The 13799-nt window shown below is 41.4% G+C and overlaps 1 protein-coding gene across 2 annotated transcripts in view; it reads left to right on the top strand.

Annotated features, from left to right (window-relative positions):
* The window catches only part of klu (klumpfuss), a 141465-nt gene extending 132417 nt beyond the window's left edge, over nucleotides 1-9048 (top strand). Inside the window, exons 2-3 of one of the 2 annotated variants that reach the window (XM_067148482.2) lie at nucleotides 3106-3975; nucleotides 7767-9048. In XM_067148482.2, coding sequence (XP_067004583.2) covers nucleotides 3334-3975; nucleotides 7767-8885 — 1761 coding nt within the window. In that variant the 5' untranslated portion in view covers nucleotides 3106-3333 and the 3' untranslated portion in view covers nucleotides 8886-9048. Of the gene's footprint in view, nucleotides 1-3035; nucleotides 3976-7766 lie in introns of those variants that run through there. The other variant, XM_067148483.2, reaches the window with a different exon arrangement.
* Nucleotides 9049-13799: the final 4751 nt, after the last annotated feature.

Here is a 13799-nt window from a genome sequence, read left to right as displayed (position 1 = left end):
CCTACTTTGTGTTTCCCGTATCAGTGTCACCGTATCGTGAATGTTAAAGCACTGTCGGTTATTCCCCTTTCAGGATAGTCTTCTCCCTCCAAGTTTCTTTTCTATCTTGCCTTCTGTGATCAGCTGCATAAGGCTGTGTTTGTCATTTCAGAAGATGTGGCAGTAATGAGCTGTTTTCCTGAGTTTTGCGATGTGTAGGAATTGGCACGATTTCCAGGCACGCGAATTGGAGTATATCCACGTTGGTGACGTGGTCTACCGATGGGATCGTGAATATTCTGAGATACATCCACATTTTGAATGTCTGCAGTAAGTTTTTCATTGACGAAGCCTTTTATGTCCAGCCTTCGATGCCATTTACAACTTAAGAACCATAATATACTCGTATCCTCTCCCAGGGACTTACAACTTCTGTGTGAGACATGTGTTTACATAATAGTGCCCAAGTCCAGACTGTACGACTCATTCATCCAAGTCCGGACTCGTCCAGCCTGTGGTAATCGATTTTGAAGGACGGTCAAAATTCTTGCCACTCCATATCGTTGTTGACTTGTTAAAAATTGGCGCACTCAGTGTCACTCAACGAAATTGAATTAACTCAGCCATAGTATCCGTCTAGTATAATTCCGCGTTCTGTGGTAGACAGAAGCACTTATTATTATTATTATTATTATTATTATTATTATTATTATTATTATTATCTCTTCTTTGATACTTAGGCTATCTGTGACAGCTGACTGGGGATCTAACCGGTCTTCGGGCTGAGGAATCGAAGAGAAAACTTCGCACTCAACCCAGAATGTCTTCTTGCGAACGATGAAGCTCTAGATCCGTGGATGTATGTGCGGAGGATTTTTATTAGGCTCTAACTTGATAAGTTGAAGATTTCAGGACCGAATCTCGCCATATTCGGTTGCCGTTGAAATAATTTGCGTGTCTGTATGTTTATGGGCCGGCCCCGTGGTGTAGGGGTAGCGTGCCTGCCTCTTACCCGGAGGCCCCGGGTTCGATTCTCGGCCAGGTCAGGGATTTTTACCTGGACCTGAGGGCTGGTTCGAGGTCCACTCAGCCTCCGTGATTAGAATTGAGGAGCTGTCTGACGGTGAGATAGCGGCCCCGGTCTAGAATGTCAAGAATAACGGCCGAGAGGATTCGTCGTGCTGACCACAGACCTTGCAATCTGCAGGCCTTCGGGCTGAGTAGCGGTCGCTTGGTAGGCCAAGGCCCTTCAAGGGCTGTAGTGCCATGGGGTTTGGTTTGGTTTTGTATGTTTATGGACTCTTCTTTAGGGCAAAATCTGGGCACTCCGGAGGTTCTGAAGATCGAGACATTACCTTCTTCCTTATCTTTCTGTCTGTCTGTCTGTCAGTTCATTGAAAAATTCGGAAGTGTGATGGTGTTCTGCAACATGACATGGATGTTCTAGTGTGCTTGTGTGGGACACTGCCCTGGCCTGCCGTGGTCCGGTCAGTGGAACGTAACTAACGCACTTGTTGCATAATGCACTTTTTCGCGGGAAGGTGCGGCTCTAATACTGTACTTCTCTTCCATATTTCCTCTGCGACCTCGCTTTTTATTGCTCCGTATCAAGGACGTTCCAGAAGTGAACGAAACTATTTTTTTTATAAGACGGTGGTTGGTGTGGTCATGCAATGTCCGGCGACGTTCAGCAAATGTACAGAACATAATTTTTCTTCATTATGAACATTAATCCTGCGAGTACTAGTGCCTTCTCTTAAGGCTAGTAGTCTTAAACGAAACGCCCTTCTTGTGTCACAAACTACATAAGATCTCATCCTCAAGTATGAACTGCACCTTGCACCGCCCTTAGTACAGACAGCCCTTACCATTGGCCCAAGAACTCTTTAGTCCTTTGTTCAAATGCGACCACAATGAAGCATTGACTTACAGCCCACAGGTTAGCTCAGTTGAGATTCCGCGGCCAAGATGTTAACCTCATCATCGTCGGACGATTTTGAATTCATTCCAGTTTAACCAACTGGTAGGCTATCAAACGTCTGCCTAACTTTCCCTTGGCCATACCCTCTCCTTCTGGGATACTACTGAATTTTCAGTTATTTACATGAGAAAAAGGAAATAATAAGCGTAGGCATACCCTGTAATAATAAAAAAAAATGTACTCTATACCAACAAGATTTTAGTACATTAACTGTAAATTTTAATACTGACTTTCCTATTAGGTTTATTTCTTTTACCGATTTTACATTCCTCATAAAATATCCAAAAACCAAAGCCGAACTCCATGGTAATACAGCTTTTGAAGGGCCTTGGCCTACCTAGCGACCGTTGCTCAGCCTGAAGGCCTGCAGATTACGAGGTGTCGTGTGGTCAGCACGACGAATCCTCTCTTGGCTTTTTAGACCGGGGCCGCTATCTCACCGTCAACAGCTTCTCAATTCTAATCACGTAGGCTGAGTGGAGCCTGAACCAGCCCTCAGGTTCAGGTAAAAATCCCTGACCTGACCGGGAATCTAACCTGTGGCCTCCGAGTGAGAGGCAGGCACGCTACCCCTACACCACGGGGCCGGATTTATAAAATATCATAGCAGAGAAATGATCATGAAAGTTTCTAGATTTTTTAGAAAGAAAAGTCCACTTTTTCAAAGCTTCATGCTAGTATTTTCGTGCTTTTTTCCGAATTCGTAATTTAGATTTTTCTGTGACATTTCTGTGACATAATTTAAAGCATGTTTTAAAAGGAATTTGTTCCATATTTCATGGTTTCGTAGTCATTCTTGATAGAATAGAAAATCATTTGAAATTTTGCAAGCATATTTATTACTCAAATAAATTTTTATTGTTATATATACACACACAATGATATACCTTTCAGTTTTGCCAAACATATTCAATTCTTAAGATTAATGTATTACATGTATAGTTGTAGAAAATGACTTCTAATATGGATAAAGCGTTTCCGCTCTTCTTCTTCTTCTTCTTCTTCTTCGTGTGAGGAATGTGTCTGAAAATTTAGCTGTAACTTATTGTAATATTCTGTATAAAAATCCTAGTCATTAAGAAACAATATTTAGCTTAGGTTATCATGTAGTGATGTGGTTCTTACTAGTTCTGTTTTTGTTGCAGGTGTTTGCTTGTCCTGTGTGTGCGCCGAGAGACCGAGAACAGCTAGTCGTCTGAGTCTAGCCGTGTTCGCAAACTTCTATCCTTGGTGCATGGCCCAGCAATGAGCAGAGTTGACGGCGGAGGGAGCTGTCTTGCAGCAGGCAGGGGCGGTGGTGGAGGAGGCGTCAGCATTGTTGGTGGTGGAGGCGCTTGCTGGGTGCGGCGTCTTCCCGCCGCGCAGCTGTGCTGATGACGATGGCCGAGACGCAGGTTGAGTCCTCCAGCACAACAGTTCAGCAGGATCTGGTCGAACATCTACATCATGCCAACAATAACAATTATACAAACAACAATAATCATCGGAACAACAAGCAGCGAAAGAGGAAGAGATTAAGTCAAGTGGTCGATAAACTGGCAACGCAGGTATCTTCCACAGGACATCAGCAACCTCTTCTACTCAACAATAACATCCACCATCATAACAACAACAATAATAACACTCATCACAAGGACATAGTTGCGAACAGTGTGGTGAAAGATGAAGAGTTGGTGGTTGAGGACAACAGGGAAGTAAAGACGAGTAAACACATGTACAGTGGTCGTCAGTCTGAAGGTGTGCAGGAGGAGGCCGGACGAGACATGGCGCCCCAGCACGGTGATGTGTTCCGTTTTGACAGCGTGGACCGAGAGCGGTACCATTACACCGCTATATCCGAGGAGGATGAGGTTGAGGACGTATTCAGTCCGGCCTCGTCTTCCAACAAGTCCCCCCACAGTTCCACTACGGACTCGCCCAAGATTAGTTTTTCGCCTCTACGGATAAAGGATAGCAGCATCGAGGAAGAGCTCGATGGAGGCAGCAGCTGCACCCCACCTCCTCCTCGGCTACAGGTAATAACCTAAACATTGCTTTCTTCTTTTAGTTGAGGTCATTGGTTATTATTATTATTTATTATATGTATTTCATTACCCATTTAATAATAATAATAATAATAATAATAATAATAATAATAATAATAATAATAATCATCATCATCATCATCTGTTTACCCTCCAGGTTCGGTTTTTCCCTCGGACTTAGCGAGGGATCCCACCTCTACCTGTGTCCTGGAGCTTCAGACTCTTGGTCGGGGGATACAACTGGGGAGTATGACCAGTACCTCGCCCAGGCGGCCTCACCTGCTATGCTCAACAGGGGCCTTGTGGAGGGATGGGAAGATTGGAAGGGATAGGCAAGGAAGAGGGAAGGAAGCGGCCGTGGCCTGAAGTTAGGTACCATCCCGGCATTCGCCTGGAGGAGAAGTGGGAAACCACGGAAAACCACTTCCAGGACGGCTGAGCTGGGAATCGAACCCACCTCTACTCAGTTGACCTCCCGAGGCTGAGTGGACCCCGTTCCAGCCCTCGTACCACTTTTCAAATTTCGTGGCAGAGCCGGGAATCGAACCCGGGCCTCCGGGGGTGGCAGCTAATCATGCTAACCACTACACCACAGAGGCGGACCAATAATAATAATAATAATAATAATAATAATAATAATAATAATAATAATAATAATAATAATAATAATAATAATAATAATAATGCGCCCTTCTTGCGTCCAAGAAAGACGTAAATAAAAATTCTCTGACTGCTCTGTTATCTCTCAGGGTATATTTTCTTGCCTATAGTCCAGTTTTACGTGAATTCAGAAGAGAAGTACAACCGCAACAACTCGCTATTCAATGTCAGTTGAACGTCTTCATCCTTTCGCACACTACCTCAACGCTCATAATGTCAAAGATCGCAAAAACTCAAGACTAAACTATCCTACAGTATCAGCCTACAGATTAATTAATCATACATAATATAAAATCTAAATCAATAAGTTTATTAACTTAACATAACGCCTAGGAAAGAGAAAGTAATTAATTGAAATCTTTGTTCCATATATCAGAAAATAAAAGTTAATATCATCTATCGATTTTATTCACATCAGCGCTGATTAAAATTGTTCATTCTCAATCTTGACATGAGCTAACATCTTATCTTCAATCACTATTTGATTTTTAAATACTTACCTTAATTCATCACATGTTTAAATAATAATTAATTTTAAAATCAACATCACTGTTTAAATAACACATATTTTTCATATTTGAATCTTTAAGTCTTGAACTCTAAATTGTTTGTCATTGCTTCATCAATATTTATCTCCATTGAATGACGTGCTAAGGTTACTAATTCCTACTGCCACGTATAATCTTGGCACCTACCATCCTAGTCGTACTATATTTAATCACTTGAAAATCATCATATATCTTTCTAAAGTAAAAATCCAAGTTCTTAATTAATTATAATTTTGACCTCTTATTCCACATTTAATTCTAAATGAAGTCTCATTTGCCTTGGAAAGTTAAGTGACTCCTTTCAACTTAGTACGATACCTCAATTATTATCTCAGATGTCAATACTATTCATCACAGCAACATATTCATATCATCTATTAATTCGTGCTCTACCTCTATATGACATTTGATATGGATATTTCCTAACAACGCAACCTTATTTTAGATGTAGCAAGAATCATTTGCTTTCACATATACGTTTGGGTTAGCCATCCCTACCTTATCTCACCATATTCCCTCGACGATAAATCTATCCATTCACTTGCTTCGTATACTTGATCCAGAAATTGAATATTCGTATTCAGAATCCATCATTACCACACTTCTGCATCTAATTTCATAATAATTCACTTCAATGCCTTCTCATTCCTCCATTAAATTCTGCATATCGTTCAATTCATTCATTCATTAATTACAGTAAAATGCCGTACAGTACTTAGTGTGTGTTAAATGACGTTCGCGACCTGTTTTATGCTGCCAAATCCGTTCTAACACAAGCCAAACTTTATGGTAGTCGCTGTCACTTGCTACTATTTCATCATCATCATCATCGATTTCCCGCTCCAGCAATCCGGGTGCGGGTGTTTACGAGCCTCTTCCAGTTCGTCCTGTGCATCCACAGTTGTTGTTCTACCTTTTGCTGCCAATTTACGTCACGTTTGACAAGGTCTTTGATAATTTGCTTTTCCCAACTATCACGAGGCCTCCCTCTGGGCCTCTTACCAATAACATTCCTTTCCTAGTATGCTCTTGGGGTCCTAATTGGAGCTATCCTTCTCATATGTCCATACCATCCTAATCTGCTTATGTCTAAGGTTTCCAATAGGCTCCTGTCCAATCCAAGTTGTTGCCGATTACTTTCATTACTTATTTTGTCTCTCCTTGTCTTTTGGAGACATGACCGAAAGAAAGAGGAAAGAAGACAGACTGCCAGAGGAAGAATGCAGAGATTTTGGGCTGCAAAGAAGGCTTCCAGTAATGTGATAGTTGCTTAACGTGATCTCAAATGGCCGTAAACTAATAATAATAATAATAATAATAATAATAATAATAATAATAATAATAATACAGACTCTATTACTGTAAGTACTGGTAACTTTTTGATGCTGAATACTCTGTACATTTTTCGACAATGTGACGAATATTCAAGATCTGTTCTGCTATAAATTCAGCTCATTTTTGCGGTACGTGAGGCAGCAAGTATGGTTTGAATCTTTTTAGTATAAGCTCTTCAGATTTTAGGCTCCTCTCAATTATTTAGTTATTAACTGCCTATGTTAGGGTCTACATGATATTTACCCCAATGGCTGCTTACACTAGAACAGAACCACTATGGGGGAAAATATTCTGGAATATCAAGATGGCGGGCAGACAAAATATGTCGTTAAGATCTTTTTACATTCAGCGAGGAAAGGAGATAATTTTATTAACCAAGTCCATATCATGGGACGAAGTATACGAAATATAACAGTCAGCTCACGTTTGTGTTAGGAAGTGTACATCGTAAACTTTCTATACCCGGAAGGCGAAATACGGGTTAGAAATCAAATATGGCGAAACTCGGACGACGTCGCAATACACTAAACAAGGCTTGCCAACGTCAGAACATTATCTCTATTCCCTACATACCTATTGCATTATTTTTGTCCCGTCGTGCGGACAGTAAGTGTCGAGTGTGGACCGGGTAGCAGGGTCACTATTCCCGTGACAGAGATTGGCCTGGACACTCCTACAAAGCAGGCCCCTAATTACATTCAGCGAATGTGGCAGCTCTGTAGCTAGACAGGATGTGAGCTCCATTGGAGACAATAGGAAACTTTTCTTCATCACAGTCCGACAATAGCAATACAGAAAATTATCGTAAATCGGAGATTTACATAGTCTTGTTTTAATTCTTCTATACAGTATAAATACTTCTCGGAACGGTTTGGTAGGATCCCTGGCAAGCATAAAATAAGGATATCTCCTCTTTCCCACTTCAGGAATCTTTTCAGTTGTTTCTGTGTTTTTTCATTCCTAGTATCTTTCCACATGTTCCTATCTTTTCATTCCTCACCATGCTTTCCGGGTACCAAAGCGCTACCGTGTTCACAAGCTGATATTCTTGAAATAACTTGGTTTTTCATTTTAATGTTTTTTTGTGATGCCTCTGAAATGTTCTTCATTAAAAATAGTAACTATCTAGTATGTTTTCTGTTTGACCCTTACCAGTTGTTCTAACCATTTATCAATACATTTTCAATTGAGATTTTAAAATATTTTCTTGTTGTACATGTTATGATGTCTTGTGTGCAGGTGCGCCACTCCGGCGAGGGAGAAGAGGATTTGCCGCCGCGCTACGCTGGCTGCTCATGTGCCCATTGTCTACAGCCGCAGGACAGGTTTTACCCGGCGTCCCCCATGTCTCCACTCACCCCTATCTCACCGTCTCCCGCCCCCATGTACAACTTCGAACACTACCTACACACCAAGTACCTGCCGGATATCTTCCGACGACGCAGTCATTCGGACTCAGACCTGCCGATGTGGTTCGAGGCTGCCAAAGCGGAGAGAGCAGCAGTGGATCGAGGGACAGTTCTACGTTCTCATCAGGTGCCACATCCGCTTACGTTACCGCCTCTTGGAGGCAAAGGAGGCTCTCTGGAATCAGAAGCGTCGACGCCGCAAGACTCTCCTTTGGACTTGTCAATGAAGGGGAGTAGAGAACGAGTGGGGAGTAGCACCAGTTCGGAGTCCATGCCTCCTCCAATGGAGCCTCACCTTCCAGTCCACCTGTTACCACCAGGCTTCCTGCCATCACGAGGAACCGTATCTGTTCCCGTAGTGAAGGGAGACGTCGCTTCACCGACCACCAAAGAGTCCGTAGCAGTAAGGTACAATCTGGAGGTATCTCCGGTAGTAGAAGAGATGCCACCCGGCTCGGACGTTGCTTACGTGTGCCCTGTTTGTGGACAAATGTTTAGCCTCCATGACAGATTAGCGAAACACATGGCGTCTCGTCATAAAAGTCGTCAGCACCCGGCTGATTCTGCAGCCAAGGCGTATCTGTGTGAGGTGTGCAAGCGCTCGTTCGCGCGTTCGGACATGCTGACCCGTCATATGCGTCTTCACACAGGAGTAAAGCCCTATACTTGTCGAGTTTGTGGACAGGTGTTCTCGCGGTCGGATCACTTGTCCACCCATCAGCGGACCCACACAGGAGAAAAACCGTACAAGTGCCCACAGTGTCCGTACGCGGCGTGTCGTAGAGACATGATCACTAGGCACATGAGGACTCACGCAAGGTACGAACCTGGGAGTACAGTGCCGCCTCCGGAATCGGCGTCCCCAGAACCACCACTGTCGCCGTCTCAGGCTCTCAGTTCTTTGTCCGTGCATTCACCCATGGACACGACTGCCAGGGACGGCGACTGAACACTTCGGTTGTACTTGAGTTTGTTACCCGCGGCTGGCTAGACCTTGCTTCACTCCAAGACACGTTTCACACGAACAGTTTCTCTCCACACGACCCGTGTATTGTGACGGAAGAACTTTCTCACAGCAGATGATTTTGACTCATTTGCAAAAACAAAGTGGTTACTAGAATGGAAGGAATGCAGTCAATGGACTGAGTTTTATCACGGGAGTGATTAAAAATTTGCCCGGAAGAAAATCGTTCGTGCGAGACAAATTGGAGTAAGCTACCGCGAGAGCTATATGGTATAGGCACTTGACTAGACATTGAAATAACAGAATAGGATTGAGATACAGATTTATATTTGCGAATCTCTAAGATGGGTAATGTTTTTCAAGTTAAGAATAAATTTTGACTATGAAGGCTACTAAACATCTGAGATAGTTCTTTTTGAAAAGTATTACCATACGTTATTCAGACTAATTTCCTGGATTTTTCTCTTGGACCATCACATTAGGCAGAACAAATTTAAAAAAATACCATTGAGGTTGAAAAGTGTGTAGCGAGATCAAGAAGTGGGAGAGTACGCCTTACGCGGGTAACATATTACAGTTCAGCCAACATTCAGGTGGTTGGTCATTTAACATGGTTTGAGTGTGAAAAATTTGTATTACCACCCCACACAGTGTGCCGATCTCTTCTTTTTCTTCTCGGTATAAAACATTCAAGGAATGAAAACAATGGTGGACTTCGTTATCCTTAAGCAACGATGAACTTGGTTTGATTCTCCTTGAACAAACGCGCATTCCACAGAAAAATGTCTTCAGTTATAAATTGCTGCCTGAAAGGCTGAGCAATATCACGAAAAGAGTTTCTCTCGCTCAAGATCGGTCACACTGATGACTTAGGGATTATTATTATCATTATTCTTGTTACTAATATATTGCCATATGTATAATTTTAGGAGAGAAAAATGTTTTAAAATATCTTGAAGGTTGTGATGACACATGAGTTGTTATACTCAGAAAATATTCCCCTCCCTTTGCTGTGAAGTTGAGCGTGTTTACTGTTTTTGAATTGCTGTGGTTATTTTGTAAGAAGATTAAAAGATGTTCTCTTTTACTACTAGTTGACGTTTGGTTTAATGCCCAGTTGAGTGAGAGAGGCGATTCTCAGCCGCAGGTCGGTTGTATGTGTTGTGGTGGTTTTTTTTGTTATTGTACATAGAATTTACCCACTCCCTCGTAATGGAAGTTCATTTAACATCTCCTCGTTTCCGGTTCCGGGATGGTTTTGCTGTACAGTCACATTCGTTTCTAACAAGTATCATCAAATGGACCACTCTTTCCTCTGTGTTGTAAAGCTTATTTCATTTAAATGTTTAAAAGATGGCATGGGCTATCTCTAAGTGTTGCTCCTACCGCGGTAGGGTAAGTATGTGTACCAAACATTATACTGAAACGGTGCGATATTAATGGGCATTTTTGTTGTAAGTTCCAAAAAGAAGTCTTTAATTTATTAGATTTAGAAACTAGCGCACTTGACTGTAAGCCAAAAATAAGTATTAATTCAGCTGTAAAAGAATCACAATTTCTTGAATGACTGTTTTAAAGTTATATCTAGTTTGTAGTGTCGCACACACATTCCTGTATCAAGGTACTGCCTCCGTGTTTGGGATAGCCCTGGCCAGCGTTTATGGTGATGTGATGTGTTGGTTGACACAGTATTACGATCCCCAACTTTGAAACAGTATTTCCATTCTGCAGTGTTTCCATTGTGATGCGTGCACTTGTTTTTCCCCACTTTTGTCACTTAGTACATATTTCTACGATGAAGCCAGTTTTAGAACTAGTCTTCAGTTATATTTTCTTTATAAAATTCCAGAGTTTAGAAGGTCATTTCATAACATTTTAAGTTATTAATGTAAAGTTACTGAAATAATAACTCGTGATTATAAGAATATTCGAGATAATTTTGATATGTACATTGTTAAACATGTAATATAATTATAAAAGTTAAAAGATAAGTGTTAAACTACGGTACTCGTTGAAAATATTGTGATAAAATGAAGTCATGTTTTACAGCGTTTCACGTATTTATTCATTTGCGTCGCTCCTGATGTATTCTCTGTTCAGTTGAATATTTTGAGCGTGTCTGCTACTAAAGTATCAGTGTTAGAGCAAATAGAGCTGTTATGAACTAGTCTAGTAAAACTTCCCCTAACATTCTTTCACTAAAGATTAATCCTCCTCACTCGATGTGTTAACGTTATTTAGTTGACACAACCAAGCATCCAGGAGCTCTTCACAGTTTACCATCGTTTGTCATTAGTACACACTTTCTTCCATTCTCGTCTGCCAACCTTTCCTAACCGTGCCACTCCGTTCCAACAATCCTGAAGTGGGACGTTCCACAGAATAAGTACTACTCAGTTTTCGATGGTGTTAACTTGGGAAATATTCTATGCAGATCACATAAATTACACGGTTTTGAATGAATTGAATGTTTCATTAGTAATCCAGTCTAGTGACATAGTAACAATGTTCCGTTTGCTCGATATCGAGGATAATCTCAGGCAAATCAAATTTTGATTCATCCGAAACTAATATATATTCTTATTATTGTCGTTTCAGCCATCTATGGGCTGCGATTACGCAACTTCCATTGCTTTCTCAAGTTCTTTCTCCTTCCTCTTTCGCCAGTATTCCTTTATCCGTTGGATTGCTCGTGCTCGTTCTTCTGCCGAGAATACTCTATTTTTCCTTGTTTTCTTATAATAAATATTCGAAGCTACTGTTCGGTTCTGGAAAGCTCGGTTTTTCTCAACTCCGAATATTAACACTTGACAGTATAATACCATTCAACGAACTATATTACAACTGAATATTGAAAAATAAATTTAATTTTTACTTGGATCTGAGGGTTTGTTCGAGGTCCACTCAGATTATGTGAGAGAAATTGATGGTAAGTTAGCGGCCACAGTCTTGAAAGCCAAGAATAGTGGCCGAGAGGATTCGTCGTGCTGACCACACGTCAACTCGTAGTCTTCAGACCTTGGCTGAGCAGAAGTCTCTTGGTACGTGAAGGCCATCAGGGCTGTAGTCCGTGAGAGTTGGTTTGGGTGTAGAAAGTACTGGGTAAATGCACGGCGCTGGCTCAAGATTGCATAGTCGAGTTTATATTGTGATCTGATAATTTTTAACTTTTTTCAAAAACGCTTTAGCATTCCTGGAGCGCGGCACAATATATGCTTTATTATACTCCCGTTCTGAATTTTTTAGGAAACAAAAAGTACACACGTAACAAAGAAGGCAAGGATATAAATTCTCCTTCTCCGGCTCCTTGACAGGTTAGTATAAAGGCCTTCGGATCGATTCACGGCCGGGCCGGGGATTTTAGCCGCGATTAATTTCCCTAGCTCGGGAGCTGAGTGTTTGCACATAGCACATCACACTACCATCTTCCACAGAAACACAGTGGTGAATACATTCCCCTACACAGCTTTGGTATCAGAAAGGACATTGACCGCAAAAATAGCCTTGTTTTGCATTAGTCCCGACCCAAGACAATTGGCTAAAATGGAAAGTAGTGATCCTGTGCGACCATGCACTCAGCACAGATTTGTATCTCAACACATGTTAATGAAACTCATTTTATAGGTATGGTATCGCCTTATTTGCTATGGTATGTAATGCCTGATTAATTTTTAAATAGGCGCGATGAAATGAAGTTACACATCTAGGAAAAACAAAAACACAGTCTCCGAGCTAGAGGAATTAAACCAGAGGCGGCTAAAATTCCCTGCTAGGCCTAGAAACGAACCCAGGACCCTGTGAACTGAAGTCAATAACGTATCTTCTATTCCAGATATTTAGCTGCAGACCATTTGAATACTGCGTGAGTGTCCTGTTGTATCATTTTCAACTGTAAGGAAGAGTAATATTCCATAAAATATTTTCTGGATTTTGCCCATCGGAAGACGCGTGATTGTATGTTTGTCTTCAGCACGACTTCTGAGAATTCGCTAAGTTACGGGCAATCTAATGTCCCGGGGCGAAAGCGAAGGTGGCGTGAGGCCGAGACTATCGACACGCGCCTGTGATATAGGCAACCCGGTCAGTTGTCGTACACTGACATACAAAATTCATGAATATGTTGGTTTACACTATCAACAAGTAATACTCAACCCGAGTTCCTGTGTATAGCAGGTATCTTCCTCGTTTGGATTTCACTTCGACCTACAATTCATGTGTGCGTTGTTAAGGGGACCTTCACTTCAGTTAACCGGCGAGCAAATATCATTCTTCACTTACGTTCGTGAAAAAAACATTTATTCTGATATTAGAGGGACATACTGGTGAAGGATTTTGTTTAGGTCGGCTAAAAGCCAATACATTTGACGACAGATCTGGCTTAAAATGATTGAATGTGAAATTCGAAACCTCGGAATGAATCGTCTGTTTATTTTTTGTGAGGGGGGGGGGGTATAATAATTTGAAGTATATTGTCATTCTAACATCTATATTGATGCTTTCACGGTCCGTAATAATAGACATGATCAAAAAGATCTTCAGAAGAAGTGGAGCTCTAAATTTTCTGTGAAAAGTAAAGAATTTCATCTTATTTTCTTGACACGCCAACAACCCAAAAGCTTATTACCATGTCTAATATTATCAATCTGTTAGATCTTTTGGAAAAGACCCAGTTCGTTTACGATTTACTGAATTCAAAATTTGGATTTACAGTTTGTTCCCTATAGTACGCTATACTCCTACTCTTAAGCAATTTACGTTCTCCAAGGAGAATTCCCTGGGTCTAGATAGTCTGGCTGCCCAATTCATTCCTTCAAGTTTCGACATTCATTGTGAAACCCGGAGTTTATGACAAAGACTTTATCTAGATTTAAGTTGTCGTGTCACGGGTTGCTTGGGCGC

This window comes from Anabrus simplex, chromosome 5 (genome assembly GCF_040414725.1).
Source record: "Anabrus simplex isolate iqAnaSimp1 chromosome 5, ASM4041472v1, whole genome shotgun sequence".
In the NCBI taxonomy this organism is placed as follows: Eukaryota; Metazoa; Arthropoda; class Insecta; order Orthoptera; family Tettigoniidae; genus Anabrus; species Anabrus simplex.
The sequence above is the reverse complement of the archived record's forward strand: the minus strand, read 5'-3'. Positions and strand labels throughout refer to the sequence as shown.